This window comes from Phodopus roborovskii, unplaced genomic scaffold (assembly GCF_943737965.1).
Source record: "Phodopus roborovskii unplaced genomic scaffold, PHOROB, whole genome shotgun sequence".
Classification (NCBI taxonomy): Eukaryota; Metazoa; Chordata; class Mammalia; order Rodentia; family Cricetidae; genus Phodopus; species Phodopus roborovskii.
The window spans coordinates 3,775,855-3,795,092 of record NW_026126629.1 but is presented as its reverse complement, the minus strand read 5'-3'; the positions used below and the strand labels follow the sequence as shown (position 1 = coordinate 3,795,092).

At 41.9% G+C, this 19,238-nt stretch overlaps 1 protein-coding gene across 2 annotated transcripts in view; it reads right to left on the bottom strand.

Annotated features, from left to right (window-relative positions):
* Nucleotides 1-19,238, bottom strand: part of Nek10 (NIMA related kinase 10) — a 180,243-nt gene that overhangs the window by 18,912 nt on the left and 142,093 nt on the right. For both annotated transcript variants that reach the window (XM_051206811.1, XM_051206813.1), the window contains 3 exons: nt 14,765-14,802; nt 6,918-7,018; nt 156-266 (listed from right to left, as the gene is read on the bottom strand). In XM_051206811.1, coding sequence (XP_051062768.1) covers nt 156-266; nt 6,918-7,018; nt 14,765-14,802 — 250 coding nt within the window. The remainder of the gene's footprint in view (nt 1-155; nt 267-6,917; nt 7,019-14,764; nt 14,803-19,238) is intronic.

The window sequence follows — 19,238 nt, the reverse complement described above, 5'->3', positions numbered from 1 at the left end:
ACAGAAATAAGGATGAGAAATCAGAGGTTAATTAGAGCCATTTGGTATTTTAAGCAATACCCTTCAACAGTATGCATGATTCAAGGAGTAAGGAGAAGGGAACTGGAACCCTCAGGATGTCTCCAGTGGACAGGTCCCACGTGTAGAACACGTACCTTCTTAATTTCAGATTTCAGGTTACAAGGGTTGCTCTGCTGGCTGAACAGGGATTTCTTGAATCTCTCTATAACCCTTCTCTTCAAATCATGGTGCAGAGCTGGAGGGAGCTGCAGAGAGCAACAAGACAGTCATTACAACAATCTTCTCTACACTTCATCACCCCTGATAGCAAGCACTCATACAACTTAACAATATACACTCAGCAAGGCTGAGGAAGAGTCTGTATTAGCGAATTGCATGCTACAGTTTCCATCCTCTGTACCTAAGGGTGGCTCTGCTTATAATCGCTGACACAACTCTTCATGTAACATCTATGCCCACATATGTTCCATTTTGTGAAGAACAGCCTTGACAAGGAAGTCTATTCTGCTCATGTGTAGGTGTCTGCGGCATGCCAGAACCATGCCACGCACCACAGCCACAGTCCTGAGAAGGATCTGATACTCTGAACCAGGAAACACAAAAACTCAACAGTTCATACACAAATGTCCACCTACGAGTTCCTCATCTGGAGAGAAACTAAATCCTAGGGAGCAGCATTACTGGGAAGAAAGACAGGGTGTGTTAACATGCATTAGGATCTGAATAGGATGATTGGATTTCACAAATACATGGGCAGTTACTGCAGACTCTTAGAAAAGAAGGGGATTGGAGAGAACCACTGAATTGCAAGGCTTTGTGGGCAGGATTCACACTAGGAATCAGAGTTCTGATGGCCCAGGTGAAGTCTGGGAGAAAAACAACACAGAGGAAGTAGGATCAGACTTATCAGATCTTGTTGACAAACTTTAAAAAAACAAAAACAAAACAAAAAACTATGGATAGATATCAAAAGCAAGAGCGGAGGGTAGATGAAATGAGTACTCAAAATTAATAAGAAATGGAAAAGTCCAAACTCAAAACAAACACTAACACATGCAGAGGCTCTGCAGAGGTGATCATGCCCCAGCCCTGCTCCAACGCCTGGGCTCCCTCAGTGCAGCTTGATACCACGGGACTATTTAGGGTCAATAAATTTATGTGTGCCACCAAGGGGATAGGGTGATGCAAAGCCCGCAAAAGTCAGTTATTACTCACATAGACTAAAGGGGGAACATGTAAGGTGAAGGAGAGAGCTTTTAGTATTTGTCTCTTATCAATGGGTGTGATGGAGCAGGGAGAGGATGAAGACTCACCCTGGACAGACAGGCCTTGGGAATTCCCTATTGCTTCACACCTGAAGGTGCCACCTCGCTAAACCAAACAGCAGAGGGCAGTGGCGACCTAGGTCTAACCAGCAACCTTGCAGTTTGATTGCATCATGTCCCTGCAAGGGAACGACTGCACACTACACACAGCTTGCTATAATGACATTTTAAAGATGAGGGTCTCCTTCAAGTGGGTTCAACCTAATGCGGGGCGGGGGTGATGTCAGATTAACTGCCAGATTAATTCAGAGTTCCTGAAAAGTCTTGCTAGTTATTTAACTTGATAAGCCTCTATTTAACTTGGAGGTTTATCCATTGCCCCTAAATTCAATGTGTTAACAGCTCATTTGAGATCCTCACACAGTACAAGCAAGCTACCGTGTCTCCCTGGGGTAAGTGTCGTTAGCACAGTGTCCCATCCATAAAGCTTTCAGTGAGAATTTAAACCAACACAGAATGGTGAGGACTCAACTGTAAATGAAGTGAATTATAATAACATGGTCTATATAAAACAGAATCCATGACACATGTGTGCTGGGCACTGCCATCACTCCTGTATGCTCACACCCTTGCATCTCTTCCACAGTAAAATTACATGCCAGGTTCTTGTTCTAGGCGAGGAAAGAATGTGCCACACACCTTCCTTCTGAGGTGGGGCCTTCTGCATCAGCCTTACCCTTCAGCTAACACCACTAGCACACCACTGCCACAGAGAATCTCACAGGTTATAAACATTCTCAGAGCATCCATTCTTGTTGAAGAAACTGATTCTAGAAAAGATAATGTTTTCTTTAACTCATGTGTCTAAAAGGTCCTATGGTACCAAAACAAAAAGAGAGAGAGAGAGAGAGAAAAGAACAAAAAATTCTAGTCTGTATGTTTTCTTAAACTTTCATCTATATGGATTCTTCCCAAAAGCATGGATTCTCTACCCAGGAATACATGAGCAAGACACCAGCAATTTGCAGGGCTCCATTGGATAAACAGTAGACCAAAAATAGTACTTTAATCTATTTTGACATTTTACAGCTTAAGAATTCCCCCTAAATGTTAAAATCAAGTGTTGTAAGATTGCCACTTAAAGAAGTAAAATCTAACACTTCTCTCAGAATTTTGAGTCCCTAAAAACAGAGTTAATATGAGAAATCCAGTCATGTTGTGACTATGGCATTCTGTTGACTCTGTCACCCTAGCCATGAGCACCCAGGGGTCCCAGTGAATGAACAGGCTGGCTGTACTTTACTGCTGCTGCATGACACAGTATGGCTCACAGCCAGGGAAAAGTATCTGCAGCTGATAGCACCCCATGATAGGCAATGCTGAGAGCCCTCCCCAAACTACCTATCTCTTTTCTGGGGAACAGATGTGTTACAATTTTTAAAGTTGTTATATGATGACTTCAAAGCATTTGTTTAACAAAATGATTGAAGTATAGTAGAGAATTACAGCTGGTTTCATTCCTTCAACTATGCAGGTCTTAGCTATGCAATAACTAAAAGGTGATATCCCAGCATTAATCACTGTCTGCTCACAGACACCTGGTTCCCAGCATCTGAGATAAGCCACTCATTGCCTACTTAGCATGCTGGTCTCAAGACTTCTAATCCATCTTGAGAAAAACAGATGTGCAATAGAGGTAAGAAGAAGGACCTTAACCTCCAGATGTGTAGAACTGTTGCCATTAAATGAGATTGGCTGATATGTCTCCATGGAAACCAGACATGAATGGTCCCCACCAACCAGAAGCTAGGTTTTCCATCAGTCTCCACTCCAGTCCTCAGGAGGATAGAAGGAAGGGGGCTGTCCTACCTCTCAGGTTGGTCTTACTTTGAACAAGCTTCCTCTGCACAGCCTGGTCTATGCAGCAAATGCACAGCTGTGTGTCTCTCCTTCCCATGAATGGCATTGTACGTTTAAGTTCCCAGAGAGGAATCTTTCCTTGCTGAATCACTAATATGAGGTTGAAAGTATTCTAAAAGCACTTTTAGAAAACCCACAGTTGTTATGCCTCAACTAGCAGTATGAAATGAATGCCTGTAACTGACCAAAGAGTACAAGGTTGCCCAGCACACCAGCAGTTTAAAGGAATAATGGCACATTCATAAGAGTTTCATTCTTGCTTTAAAATGCATGGAAATCCAACAGGGAAGGGGTATGTACCCATTAAAGAGTTTATTCACCACAGGAATTTACATACAGAAATTATGCTAAATTTCAAAGGATATTTCTCTCAACCTAAAGATTAACAATTAGAGTAACTAGAGAGCTATTTGCAGATCTTCCTATAGCACTAAGAGTATTTCCCCAAATTCTCCTACTAGTACATAAATGGAAACCCATTTTAATACATGTCTACTGTCTGATCTGGTAGGTAACACTCCTATTCATTAATCTAGCTCTCTCCCAGATGTTTCCCTGCATTCCTCCACACTCTTCCATTTAATCAGTTAGAGAGTTCTTTGTGATTACCTAAGACATCAGAAAACAGTAAGAAAAAAATCAACTTAGAATCTTGCATCCAGAAAGACAGTTGATAGTGTGACTGAAAAGAACTTGGGGCAAAAGTAACCGATAAGACAGGCGCTCATCTCCAAGTATAAGATGCCCCAAAATAGGGGTTGAATGACACGAGGGAAACAATGGGAATCCAGAGGCTATGCAGAACCAAAGAAGGAGGTGGCTTTGCCTGCCTGGTCCCCAATGTAGGGTGGCCAGTGCCTGTCTGTTCACCCTGATTGTGTTGCTAGGACAGCATGGCATTTCTCCGTGGCTAGCTGACCAGATACTAAGTTCTGTAGGTAGGGGCTGCTGAGAGGCCTGGAAGAGGGTGGAACTTGTCCTTGCAAGCCCAGGATGCTGTGCCCTTGCTTGGCTGCAGCAACAGACAGTAGTCAGTACATGCTGGCACCAGAGGTTGTTGGTGACTACTCTCAGCCACACTCAGTGATACCACAGAGAAGTGGCATTTCAGATATTTCTACCAACATCCTGTGGCTGTAATGAGGGGAGAGATAAATAGGGTACTGGATCCAGCTGAGCCCACAGGTGTGAGTACACACTCTCCGTGATGCACTGGATGAGCTGGTTCATGTAGATATCAGTGCAGATTGTCTGGCTGTCTGTGAGCTTGTCTTTAGTGGGGGGGGGGGGGGGGTAAAAGGCAGAGCTTACAGTGGATAGAATTTTCAGAGGTGCAGAAAAGTGGGGATGGTAGGGTGATGTGGATTTCCATTCTGTGGATCTGTGGGCTGCACACCCCTCCCCAGCTGAGGTTGAACAAAAACCTCCAAGGTATTCCTTCCAGGATAGCACTGGGGGGCCCTGCATCCATGCAAACTGTGAAGCTGCTCTCCTTTGCTGGCCATGTGACCCTGAAAGATAACAGGAGTCGAGGGGACCTAACAACACAGGATGAGTGATAAAACTAGATGACCTGTGACGAGCTGCAGCATTTACCACAAAGACAGGCAAACATGTGCTGAACAAGCACCTTGGCTTCAGCAAGCTTTGGCGGAGAAACTAGTTGGGCATTCCCAGAAAGGAAGCTGGTGCTTGTACTACTGAATACTTTTGTTTGTTGTGGTAACAGAAAAGGGGATCCAGATTTTATAGGCAAAGTTCTGGCCCGAGTTGCCACGGCCTCAGTGAGGATTCTCTACCTCTCACAGTTTTCAGAACTGAGTCCACTCGGGGCCCAGCCAAAGCCCCATGGCTAAGAGGGAAGTTGGAAACCCTGGATAAGGGATCCTGAAGCATCACAATGGGACTCTTTGTAAATTTTCCTGGGCACTATCCCCAGGAAAACATGCAGCCATTTATCAAAGTGACCATCGGCTGGAGAAAAGAATATGCTGGCTTCTCAGAAATAGTAGATGCTGGTTATAAATCAGTGGTGATCCCTACAGTCACAAACCATCCTTAGCTTATAGAAATCAACATTTTTTTTTTGTTTTGTCTTTCAAGATGGGTACAGATAAATGAAGTCTGAGCATATCCTTTTCTTATCAGGAGGAGGATAGTACATATGCCTGCGGAACTTTTCTGCAGACCCTGGATGTATATACACTTGCTACAACTGGCTCCAACAGCTCCTATGGTGGCTACGAGGCTCTTAAGGTAACCAGGACATGGGTTAGTTACTGATCTTGTCGCTTTGACAATAAATAAATAAATAAATAAATAGAAAAATAAAACAAAACAAAAAATTGACAAAAGCAACAGAGGGAGAGGAGAGATGGAGGGAGGGGAGGAGGGAGGGGGAAGAAAGGAGGGAAGGAGGGAGGGGAAGAGAGGAGGGAAGGAGGAAGGAGGGGAGATGGAGGGAGGGAAGAGGGAGGGAAAGAGGGAAGCACAGAGGGAGGAGGAAGGGAGTGAGGGAGAGGGAGGAGCGGAACTTATTTTGGTTTACAGTTCTAGGGCACACAGCCTGTCATGGCAGGGAAGCCCAGTGGCAGCAGCAAACAGCTAGTCACATTAGAATCGTGCGCATGCTCAGCTCCCTTTCTCCTTTTCATTCAGTCCAGGTTCCAGCCCATGACAGCCACATTCAAGGTGACTCTTCCAAAGTCAACTAACTCAGTCTAGATAGTCCCTCAAGACATTCCTTCCATGGTGATGTTAATGCTCATTTAGTTGGAAATCAAGATTAACTACAAGACATTCATGCCTCCCGATGCCTACAATAGTATTTGGCACTTGATAGGTGCTTACTAACTATAAGACAAATGAGCAAAAGAATAAACAAAACCTCCAGATGACGATGTCTCGAGATTCAAAGTACTTATTTTCTTATCCAAATATCTACACTTCTCTTCTTTAAAAAGGAAAGGAAGAAAGGGAGGGAGGGCAGAAGGGAGGGAGGGAGGGAAGGAGAGAAGAAAGGGGGGTAGAAAGGAAGGATGGAGGGAGGGAGGAAGGGAGGGAAGGGCAGATGAAAAGGATGAAGGAAGGAAGATGTTATTACCAGTAAGTGGTTGTGCCTGAGGTGAAGGAATACCCAACTGTCCAGCACTGAACAGAAATGTGTCCATAACACTAGTCTGTAGCCCTGAACTTCTCAGTACTGAAGTATTACTCAGATTCACAAACAGAATGTCTAATGGTCCTGGGTTTCATGAGAGTTGGGCTTTCACATCCTTGAGTTTCTGTTGTCAAAGCAGATGGGAAGAAAAAGATCGCATTTCCCCGCATTCTTACAATAAAGTTTCTGGTAGAAAACATTACCAAGTCCTGTAACCTCTCTGCACTCCACACACTTGTCTGTTTAAGTACAATGAGAATGCAGGAAGAAGCCATGAAGAAAGCCGAACACATTTACTACTAGGCCAAAGTGTCCCCACACACATACATGTGATTGGAGAGGGGGAACAATTCAATGCTCACTGTAACCCAAGTCCCACCAGGCCGTATTTTCTCAGCAGTGTTAGTGCTGGCCGGTGGCTGAGACGAGGGGTGACACTGCAGACACTGACCTGTGTGTCATAGATGACCTGTGTGACATAGTGACATAGATGATGTGTGTGACGTAGATGACCTGTGTGATATAGATGAGGTGACACATCACACACTGACCTGTGTGACATAGATGACTTTGTGCAGCTGGATGAGAATCTGCTGAATGGGGTCACTAATCTGCCTCACTTTCCGCTGGGATACCGCGATGCCTGCAGATGCTGTGGGAGATAAATTCCACAGTTAGTCAAGTTCACTTAAAAGTGGTGTTCGTGGAAAACAGAAAAATCTGGGGGACAAAGAAGCCGGGATCTCATCTTACCGATGACAGCCTGTAACACTTCTGTCTTTTATATAATAAGCTGTTATTTCCCCTCCACCCCTCAAGCACCCAGGAAACAAAAATATTCCTTGCATAATATTTGAAAGACCAGGTGCCCTTGTAAATTTTGTCTGTAAATGCAGGAAGCTGCCATTAGGAGGGAGTCATGCCTCAGATATGGTGCTCTGAGGAAGGTTTCATGTTTGTTTGTTTTAGATAAGAAATCTATCATACCTTCTACAGCATGCTATAATCTGATCTTATCAAAACAACTAGACACAAACACCAAATGGGAAAAACTTCACAGTAGAATTATATACTGTTCAAATCCTTAAATGCTGTTAATCCTAACGTCTACTCTGGTTTCCTTCTGGGTCTCAGTGGTCAAGGATAACTTGCTCTGCCTGAATTCTCACTAACGCCTTCGCACCATCACAGATTCAGTCTAATGCCTGTCAGTTTGCACAAGAACCGCTTCAATCACTTCACATTCCTTGCCACGGCCGTCTCCTCCTGAGGACTACAAAGCTAACATAGGAAGGGCCTCACTCCCTGTGCCAGCCACGCCTCCCTCCTCTCATGCACAGACCACAATAGAAGGCATAGAAGACACCGGAAGCATAGCACCCCTCTTCCTCGGGTCCCCTCCCCATACTACATTTTCTGCAATAACACTCATTTAAGCGTTTTTTTTCCTAATTAAAATTAAGTTTCCAAGACCTCCTTGTCCTCCTTCCACACCATTTCAAGCGTTGAAGAAATTAAATTTGTTATAGTAATTGCATCCACAGCAACTATGATTTTAAAGATGATTCTTACACATGTGCTTTCAGAAAAGGTTGTGTGTCTCACCATAAGTGCTTTGTTTTAAAAGAAATTAAAGAGAATTTAATGTGGTTGTTTAAAACATGAAATCATCAATTTAAGGCACAAAACAAAATGGAAAATAAAATATGATGATTCTCTTTATGGATATCTCTATTTACTTGTTTGAAAATTCGCAGAAATAACCCAGCTCTGTACCATATGACACCAACTTCTTATTTGGATATAAAAGGCCCATCTCTCTTGAACACTCCTTGTAAGCATCAATTACTGGATCATTAAATTGTGATTTAACAAATGACCCACAGGGCAAAAATATGAGCAAGTAAATCTCAAGAATTAACTAACTTCAGCTAAGAACTGAGCAATAATGCTGGCTGCTTCCCGCAGTAGCCCCAACCTCTGCCTGTGCCCCCACCCAAAGTCCTCCTAAAGAGCAATCTCCTGCCTGAGCTCACTGAAAACAGGACTGTACAAAGCACGGAGTTCACACTGGAAGTAAACCTGGAGGACATAGCTTTGTGTCATTTCATGCTAGACAGTCTGTTGGAATTTGCAGACATGCCATTTGTAGATAACAAGCTAAACTCTCACAGCATGGCTAAGCACTTGTAGGTTTGTGACAGCATTTTGAGTGGGTACCACACAAGCTTGGTCCTACCTTACCACAAATGTGCTCATCTGTGGCCCTAAATACAAAATCAAAGAATTAGCTAGGATGTCTGTTGTTTAACACACATTTATGCACTTTAACTTAACTGGGTGCTCAGTCCATCAGACACCAATCCTCAGTTCCAGAAAACTCTAGACTTTTCGGAAATAGCTTTGATTGCTTACTCTCCTAAAGCAGAATTTCAAATGTTAAGTTGCAAAAGCCTCTTGTAAATCAAGCAAACGAACACACAAAAATATGTATTACAGAGGAGGTTCAGGGTACCACCTCTTATAAGGGCCACTCATCAGAAATAACTGCTGGCATTAGCTAGATGCCTTCCATTTTCCACACTCATCCTTTTTATGCACAAGCACAAGGAACTCCAAAAAGCAACTTTCAAGCTATCTTTGAGCCCTGACATTAGTTGAAGAGGTTATAAGCAGTGCTGTGAAAAATGAATGCAATGCATTGGAAGAGAACTGGCAAGCTACAGAGGACACCACACACAGCAAAGGTCCATTTAGTTAGGTAGAGTGGACTACTCATTGCAGGCCACTTCTAACAGAATTTGAAAGGTAAAACCATAAGAAGAATTTATATATATCTAACCTCCCTCCTCTTTCATGTTTCTCCTACTTTTCCCCTCAAGGCATCTCCTTTCAGCTGAATAGTGACACATTGTTGTCCCAGGGACTGTTGGTGGCGGGTATTGTTTTTCAGTGTGTCATGGATAGACCAGTTCTGGCTCATTCCTTATGACCCTGGAAGAGGCTGTGGTTTGCCTGTGTGTCCTGTGGTTTGATTAGCAACTTCTGTTTGGTCAGGACCTCAGTTGCCATCAGTTTCTAAGGATTGTCAACGCTGTAATGCATGTCTCACTGAGGAGTCAAGGTTTACCAAGGCCAAAGACATACTCATTTCTCATCGAAACAAATGTCTTCTAAAGTGACTGAATTATTTCCACACTCTAAGTAGGAGAGAATGTGTTTTTCCATATCTTCACCAATTACTTATTATCAAATTCTAATAGTGTCGATCTGTATTCTTTTTCTACTTTGTAGCTTTTGAATGTTAATGAAATTATTGGGTGTCTTTATCATTGCTGTTGGATAATTGCTTATCCTGGTTCTTTATTGATTTGCAAATGTTCTTTACATACCCTGGATTCTATTCCCTTTGAATTGTATTACATATGTCCACATGCTCTGTTACTTATCTTTGACCCAAAGGGTACTTACTTCTCATCATTAACACACTGAATAGGTGATTCTAAGTTCCAAACTCTGCCAGAAATCTCTCAGGTACCTGCTGCTGTCACACTGTGGGGGGCTTAGGACTCCTGGGGGGGGGCAGGGTCTGACAAGGATGTTATCCTGTGGCTTGAGTAGGCATTAGGAAAAAAAAATCAAACTTCAAAGTGAGACATGTGTGTAGGGAATCAGTCTGGAACACTTGCAAACAACGGATTTTCCAGGCAACTTCAGCTAACTCTAGTCTGCCAGGCCCAGTTCATCATCTTCACCTGAGCCGGCACTCAGTCTCAAAGAATCTTCTACACTGAAGAGTAAGTAACTTTCCTTAGGCAGAAAAAATATTAAATCCAAATAGATTCTTTAGTAGTGATTGGTGATCATGGCACTGTCAATCATGTCACTTTATCTGTTGTAGAGTCACTTTCTCTTAAGACATTTTCCAGATTAGCTCCACACCAATACTACACTCCTTAAGCACTGACAAATGTATTTTTTTTTTTTTACTTTTTTAATAACTTCACATTACCTGCACAAAATGTCAGGCCACAATGACATGTTCATGTGTGTATAAGGTAATTGGATAGTATATCCCTTTATTATCGCCCTCCCTTTCTTCTCTCAATGGTTTCCTGACTATTCCGTAAAAGCCCTCTTACTACTAATATTTTATAAAACAAGTATCTCTAAAATACCAATGAATAATCGAGGCTCTGGAGAAACAAGGAACTTGGCAGCAATGGGTCTGTGTTGGTTACTCAACAAATCATTTTTAACACCTGACCTCATAGGAGTGTGAGTGTGTGTGTGTGTGTGTGTGAGAGAGAGAGAGAGAGAGAGAGTGTCTATTCAAGATGTTTATCATCTAGTTAAGAGATCTAAACAGTATACTCCAAATTTTAATGGAAATACAGAAAGGCACATAATTATGTGCCAAATTGCTTTGTATAGGCCATTAGCATAGGCATTTGGACAACAATCTGATGAGCTCATATGTGCTAAGAAGGTTGGCGTGTGATAAAATAAGATAAACGTGTGGATGATTCGGCCGTTGCAGAAAGTTATTTACATAGCATGTGGCAATAACTAACCAGGTGCCCATATGAAGATGGTCAGAACATGAGCTGTGACTCTGGAATCTTCAGAGTTATCCAGAACTGACTCTTATGGGCAAAGGACAAGTATACAAATAGATCCCAGTCATTTACAGTCATCTATCTAAGAGCCCAGCAATCATGAAGTGACAGTTTCTTTTGATAGTGCAGAGAACCCTCATATGTCAATTCAGCACCTGGGTGTCATGTCTAAATGAAAAACTGAAGGAGCAAAGAAAGGGGTAGGGAGGGAAGCAGGGAGGAAGGGAAGCAGGGAGGGAGGGAGGGAGAGAGGACCAGAGTTACTCTAGTCACACCAGGCCATACTCTCAGCTGACAGCAAGCACTTTATACTTAGGAATTTGACTTGGAGGCCTGGAGGCTCAGTGGGTAAAGTGCTTACTCACTAGCATGAGGACCTGAATTTGGATGTCCATGTAAAAGGCATGGAATCACATGTTTGCAATCCCAGTCATAGGGAGTGGAGACAGGAGGAACCCTGAAGTACATTGGCCATCTAGCCTCAGTCAAATGGATGAGCTCCAGGATCAGTTAAAGACCCTTTCTCAAAAAATAAGGTAGAGAGTAATTAAGACACCTTTGGTATCCACCATATATACCTACACACATATGAACACATTCATAAAGTATACACACACACACACACACACACACACACACAAATTCAACCCACACTAATGGTGTTCATGACATTATAGCGTACTCTACATATGTTGCAAGGAATGCATTCCTATGTGACATTTTCATATGATTTATTTTTCATAAATATATGCCATCTTCTTTACCTCAAAAAGAGAATAGTTGGCAATGAGTAGCTGTGTGACTATGTGGGCAGTAGACTCAATCCATAATTATAAAGACCTGAGTTTCCTGAGATGTGATGCTCTTTCGTACAAGCTAATTTCATGTTGTGAGGATACTGAGTGTGAAATGGCACCATGGAAAATATATTCATTTCCCAGTTCTCTTTCCTTTCTTTTTTGTTCTTTGTACTGATAACATCATGAATGAAGTTTAATGAGGCACATACATGTCTCCAGTTTCTCAAACACTAGCTTATTGCTTCTCATGATGGCCTCAGAGCTCAGGGTGAGCAAAACAAAATCTGCATGCAAGTCAGAGGTTTTTCTAAGATGTTTATTTATGTTTAGAACTGCCACCTATTTATAGCAAGTGACACTATACTGGCTTCACCTTACAGATGTAATATAAACTTCTGTAAAAAAAAAAAAAAAAAAAAAAAAGGTTGAAATTGATAAAGTTTAGAGAAGTGGCATAAATGGCAGTAAGTATAGTAAAATCTGCAGAAGATATCACAAGTGACTAAACATGTCTACTCACTCATTGTTCCATGCCAATTTCGGCCAACACTGTCATTCTAAGTTTTCACCTCTATACATAGGCAACTACATCTATTATTCAGCCCAAGGACTATGAGTTTAACATACTATTGTTACAATCTAGTTAACAGGAAAAGACAGTCTGGGGTCTTTTAACAGAATCAATTGGTTAGTTCAGCAGGGTTCTATAGGACTGGGGTGCCTCTCAGTTCTGCTGTTATCACACTATGGATTCAGAGGTCCCTAAGACCCCATCACAATCACATAAGACAGTGACACACAATTCCAAACTCATGGTTGTCACCCCTGTCCCTGCACAGCACAGGGAGAGTGACTCCCCTGTGCTGGACACATTCCTGAGGGTACTCAGGGTTTGACCAAATGCTCTCTTCCCTGCTATATTTAACAAAACAATTAGGAAATTCAGGACTGTGGATGGTATTTTTTATTTCAAGCATGTTCCTCTCCACCTAAGAAAGCTAATTTTAATGTTAAATAAACAAAATACAATAATAGAATATGCCTTAAAAATCAAATCATTCACACATATCATTGTGTATACCTTCTTCGTAGCTAAATGATGTTGATGTAATCCACAATGGACGTCCTAACACGTATGGTAAAGTGTGGCATTAATGTCACCCTTTTACTCTCACAGAGTAAAGTCTGAAGGTGTGTCTGGAGTGAAGTCACCTACATGGCAACAAACTGCCTGCTGCCAGCTATTTGTGACTTGTTAAACCATCAGCTATCCAACTTTACCTGCAACTCTTTTTAAAGTATGTTTACAATAGGTAGAAAGGCAAGCTTGCATTAAAATAGAGGAAAGTAAAGATCCTAAATTTGGATTCAGAAGCAGAATGACTGACTGGCAGAAGGCAGCCTGGTCCTCATGTGGGTGAGTGTGCTCCACTTGACTAGTAAGAATGAAACTTGTTCTCTGAGTGAAAGGTGGCACTCACTGACATGGAAAATGTGTTAGCGCCTTGTGGTTCAAACTTTAATGTATGAATAGACATTTTAAAAGGCAAAGTATAAAGTGATTGCATGTAAATTTGCAGTGTAAATTATTTTTGGTTAAAATCAAACCTTAAGCTATACCAAGTCAATCAACCCTTCAAAAATAATTGGATTTCTATGATTCTGGGACCCATGGCTTGCTCGCATGTGTATAGTTCTGCTCTCACTGTTAAAGAGCCAAAAACAACAACCGTTTCATATCTACTTCTACTGTTCACAGCAGTATGCAGCCAGGGTCAACATGACACTTCCGGCATTTTAACACTAAAACTTTCTTGTTTTGCATCTATAACGACATTGCGACAGCCTTAAAATATCAATAACACTTTCAAAAAACAAAGTTTACTAACTGGAGAGAGCCAAAAAATATTGAAACTTCATCCACATTATCTGTGCTCACTGAACACAGGAAATAGACCAAACAACATCAATTAACGAGAAAAGTAAAACTGATACCAAACAATAATTCCTAATAACCCACATACTAAAATAAAACATTTTGCTCAAGAATCTTATACTCACGTATTAAAAAAGTGAAACCAAGCATCTGCTGAACTGTTCATGATTTTACTATTGGGCACCGGTCTTGCTTAGTTATCCTTAGTAGAAATAGAAGACTATCCTATCCTTCTTGTCTCACTGCATCTGTATAAACATTTACACCTAAAGATACATAGTTTTGGGCTGGTAAGATTTGAGCCAGAGTTCTATCTTTAGGAACCACTGTGGAAGAAAACTGATGTCATCAAGTGGTCCCCTGATCTCCACAAGTGTGTCACAGCAGGTGTGCATCCGCACAGATACACAGTAATATAGGTAAAATACAAGCTAGGGGTGATTTTAAACTTAGAGAAATGATGTGACAAGTTCATTTCAATCAGGCAAAAATAACTGTGCCTAGAAAATGAACTGCGTCAGAGTAAAAGGAATGAAAAAAAAAAAAAAAAGATGCACTTTCTGGTACTGGAGAGGTTGAGTTTTCATAAATACCTTCATAAAAACAGTCACTACTTTTTGGAGTAGTTATATACTTTTTAGAGTAAGTAAGTGGTTAATATTCTCATGACGGCAGGAAGGCAAGTTTTGGAAAATAGCTTATAATAGTCTGATCAGTTCTGTGCCATTGAAAAGCAGCAGTCAGTGGTGGGCAAGTCAGACAGGATCCTGCCATCTGCGGCACAATTTCCCCTGGGGTGTCATCATGTGCTTAACACCAAATGATTCACCAATCCTGCCATGATCTTTGGGACTGTGGAGAATGCCAGCAGGCAGGCTGTGTGACTGTCACCCTGCCACTAACTCTGCCCTTAAGTGGTTCCTGGGCATTCAGAGTCTGGGTTTCAAAGGCAAGTAGAGAGGCAGCAAGCTGAGAACAGGGAAGAAGGTGACAAGCTCACATTAGCTTGCAGGAAGGCACAACTGGGGTCAACTCTGAGTTACCTGGTCTTGGTCTTGATCCTATGCCACCAATGAAGTCCCTGGAAACAGAATCAGATAGGGGCCATTAGAAAAGATCCACCTAGTGACAGTTATTGAGAGTTGCATTTTGCTGTATGCTGTAAAGAGAGAGCCAACATTTTGAATGCAGGATGGACTGTTTATTGGCAGACAGAAGCACCTTGTCCTGCCAGGGTGGTTTGTGATGAGCAGATCTTGGAGATGAGCAAGAATCTAAACCTCAGCATCCCGAATGGTGCTTCTGGTACCATTAAAATCAAAGCAGTGCTTACTATGTTTGTGTGTATGATAGGATCTTAAATAGCTCAGGCTAGGCTCAAACTTGCCATGTAGCTAAACCCCACCTGGCTGTGATTTTTGTATGAAAAATAATATTAACTTCTTATATGTCCTTCAGATGAAGAGTACAAATAAAAACCAACCATCATATACTATTTCCATGAGAGGAAATGATTTTCACACTGTAGCAATTACATTTTTGTAGGTTTTCCAGTGCTGTTAACATCTTTCCTCCATGCCTCAAAATTCTAGATGGCCCAATCATTTTAAAAGTTGGTCCCAGAGCCTTCTGACCTGGGGGGTGGCTGGAGATACTGGTGAACAACCTTCCCTCTTACTCTGCCCCCCTGGAATGCAAAACCTACTTTTTAGTAGTTTTCTGCTCCCTAAAAGGTCACACGACGCCATGCAATCCAACAGGTACATACTGAACACCAACAAGGTGCATGGTGGGAGTCTGCTCAGCAGCCCCAGGTGTGAGGACTTCTCTCACTAAACACAGGCAGCTGTCCTGCCCCAACATTTTCATTTCACCACAGGACGGTCAATATTCACATGCAGCTCATATCTAAGTTATGGAGCGTAACAAAGTTGGCACACATTTGCCCACCAATGTAGTGTTCATGCTAGAAAAATCCCCAAGCTCTACACTACAAATGACTTCATCCTGTATTCTTTTCCACCTCCTTTTACCATACCACCAACAATTTAAAACTGTCCAGGTAGACACATTTTTTAAAAGTTTAAAAAAAAATTAATCTTATATTTTCATCAAATATATCCAAATATCAACATTTTATAATGAGTTATGTTTTATACTGTTTTACATTTAAAGTAATATCAAACTAAACATTTGGTATCTCAGTTGCACTAGCCACATTTTTTTACTGCTCAAGTCAACACATGTGCCCAGCTATCTCCATATTAAACTTTGTTGACTTTTCTGTAGATCCATTGGTCACTATCCCTTACTCATGGCATTAATTAGTCAGGGCACAGAGCTGCTGGGTTCAACACCTCATGGCCCTCATTACCTTAAAGGTGAATTAAAATACAACTTGTGGAAAGCTTTCATTTGTGTTTACGGAAATTCTGGAAAGGCTGGTAAGACACAAACTGAGATAGCTGGATGGTCATTTTTATTATCCTGGGAGGTCTTTTTATTGCAAGTATTGTTATTAATCAGTATGCGTGATCGGATATGACATGGATCCTCTAACTGTCCTCAGCTGTTCCACAATATGTGCTGTTCTGTATAAGTCTAGAATCTGTAAGTTGGAGGCTAGAAAGATGGCTCAGTGGTTAAGAGCACATACTTCTGCAGAGGCCAAGTTTGGTTCCCAGCACCCATAGAGGGAAACTTACACTCACCTATAACTCCATAGTTCCAGGGAATTCAACACCCTCTGCTGGCTTCTGTGGACATGCATTCTTTACACACACACACACACACACACACACACACACACACACACACACACACAAAATCCCTTCCATAGAGGCCCAGGGTTAGACACCAGACTGAAAAGAAATCACCCTCATAGTCCCAGAGCTCCTAAGGTTGCTGCGCAGTGTAGCAGAAAAACCATTAATTTCTCTGAAGATGAGCCATTAACCACAAAGATGGACAGTCATTTATAATTTCAAAGTAGCGTAGATCCACTACAAGCAGAACCACAGCTCTTCCTGGGCAATTGCTGGGCCCACAGGTGAACAGATGGTAGAAATGATACAGAGCCTGAGGAAAGTGTGGATGAGGTTCACAGAATGCTTATGACCTATGGAGAGCTGTGATCCCAGATGATGGCATTCCCACAATAGCTCAAGCTGGCCATGGGGACGATTTAACCCAGGGAGACATTTCAAACCTATGTTCTGGTTAGAAAATTTAGCATATTGAAGATTCCGTCTGATGAAAGTTTTTAAATGGTCACAAACAGCTCCTGAAGCTGTTGACAGTGTTTCAGAAACTGCAAGGACTCCAAAGGTCATGACCTCTAGCCACCCTCACATCCAGCATGAACTGGTCCACATTTCATAAGCCTGAAGAGACTGATGTGTGGAGCCAAGTGCAAGCCTAGACCTCCACCCTCAGCAGTCAGCGGGAAGGCAGAGGATGCAGCTGAACTCTGCGGCTTTTAAAATAGATTTTACTCTGAATTGATGAATGCACAGTGTGAATTGGTTTGGTAATTATTTTGTCAGAAAAGCGTGAATTACTTGGATAATTATTTTGTCATTAAAGTCCTGGCCATGAAAGAGATAATGCTCTAGAATTTTTTTCTCAAAGAAATCCTTTAAATACATCATATGAAATGGGAAGCTTGGCTTACAATACTAGGAACATGTCATTTGAGGTTACTGCAGCTATGACATACTAGGTAACTAGACTCTTTCAACATCCATGACCATGATGAGCATGACAGGTGAATTGAGGGAGGTTGGCCTCATGTTTAATCAATGCCTTCATCCATCCACGGCAAAGCTAACAGAGTTTGTGCCATGAAGAGGCGGTGCCAGGAAGGTAGCCTTCCCTTCAGACTGTATTGATGGCTGAAAGCAAATGAGCAATAACCAGGCAATCTTAGAACTGCCACAGAAAAGGGAAAGCACTTTCTGATGGCTCAGTACTGTTTGTTGTTGTCATGCTGCTAGGAAGATTGCTGGATTGTGACACTGGCAGAGAGGCCAGGCTGATTCTGGTAAGCAGTGATCAAGCATACATATTCAATAAGAGCAAAATGAGACACAGGTTGTGAATAAGAAGTGGAAGCAGAATGGCCACAAATAAATAGTGACATGGCTGGAGGGAAGGATCGTGCATCCTGAGACAATGCTGCAGTCCTTCTGGTCACATCTGTGATGCTGGATGGTCAGAAACTTTTGCAGCTATCTCTCTTTACAAAGCACACCCTGTAGTGAAACCATGTTCACAAAGAAGGTATTCACTGCAGGAATCTCTGACACTGCAAACATCTGATGTTTCAGAGCAGCCAGCCAACTACACCCTGTTGCCTTGGCAACAGAAGGCAAGTAGGCATGGAGAAATCTTGTTGCCTAAGCAACAGAATTAAAAAAAAAAAGTGGGCCTTTATCTACAGCTAACACTATGAATTAATTCAAAGAAGTGAGCAAGATTTCAGTCCTTTACAATAAGAAACTCAGAAATTGCAGGGAGATAACTCATTAATTTACTAATGAACACACATCCAACCAGTATCAGTAGATCATCATCTCTACGCAACATGCTGTACCAGGAAAGTAAAAGAAACACCCACATACTAGTTAGCCTAAGCCTGGCATACCATAATAAATAACCATCACTTATTTTCTGAGATGGTGTTCTTGCTACATCACCCAGTACACTGGCTGGTTTTGTGTGTCAACTTGACACAAGCTAGAGTCTTCAGAGAGGAAGGAGCCACCTTGAGATCCAGGTATAAGGCATTTTCTCAATTAGTGATCAATAGGAACAAGTCCTGTCTGAGGTGGGTGGTGCCATCCCTAGGCTGGTGGCCCTGGATTCTATAAGAAAGTAGGGTGAACAAGCCACAGGAAGCAAGCCAGAAAGCAGCTCCCCTCCATGGCCTTTGCATCAGCTTCTGCCTCTGGGGTCTTGCCATTTGAGTTCCTGTCTTGACTTCCTTCAGTGATGAACAACAATTCGAAAGTGTAAGCCAAATAAACCCTTTCTTTCCCAAGCTGCTTTTTGGTCATGGTGTTTTATCACAGCAATAGAAACCCTAACTTAGAGAGGTTGGTCTTGAAGTCGAGTTTCCATGGTTCTTCCTGCTTGTCTGGGGTGATCAAATTTGAGAATTTCTTACCTATGCTTTCTCTCTGCTTTGTTTAGCTTCAGCCATGCCTGGATTCTAAATTCCAGAAGCTGTACTTAGGGAAGGCACTGTGCATCACTATGGCATCAGCTTACCCCAGACCAAGGTGCTTTCTGAAAAGTACCCAGAGTCTCTTTGTCACCATCACACTAGTTCATGCTGGATACAGAAAAGCCAAAACCTCTACAGGCTCACTCTACTTTTCCATTTATTTTTACTCAATTTGAAGCATCTTGATCTCCTTTTCTGTTTTATCATTTGGTTTCTCCATATTTTATTAACTCATATTTCACATTAATACACCAAGAAGCCTAGGAATATCCTAAACAAATTAAATAAAA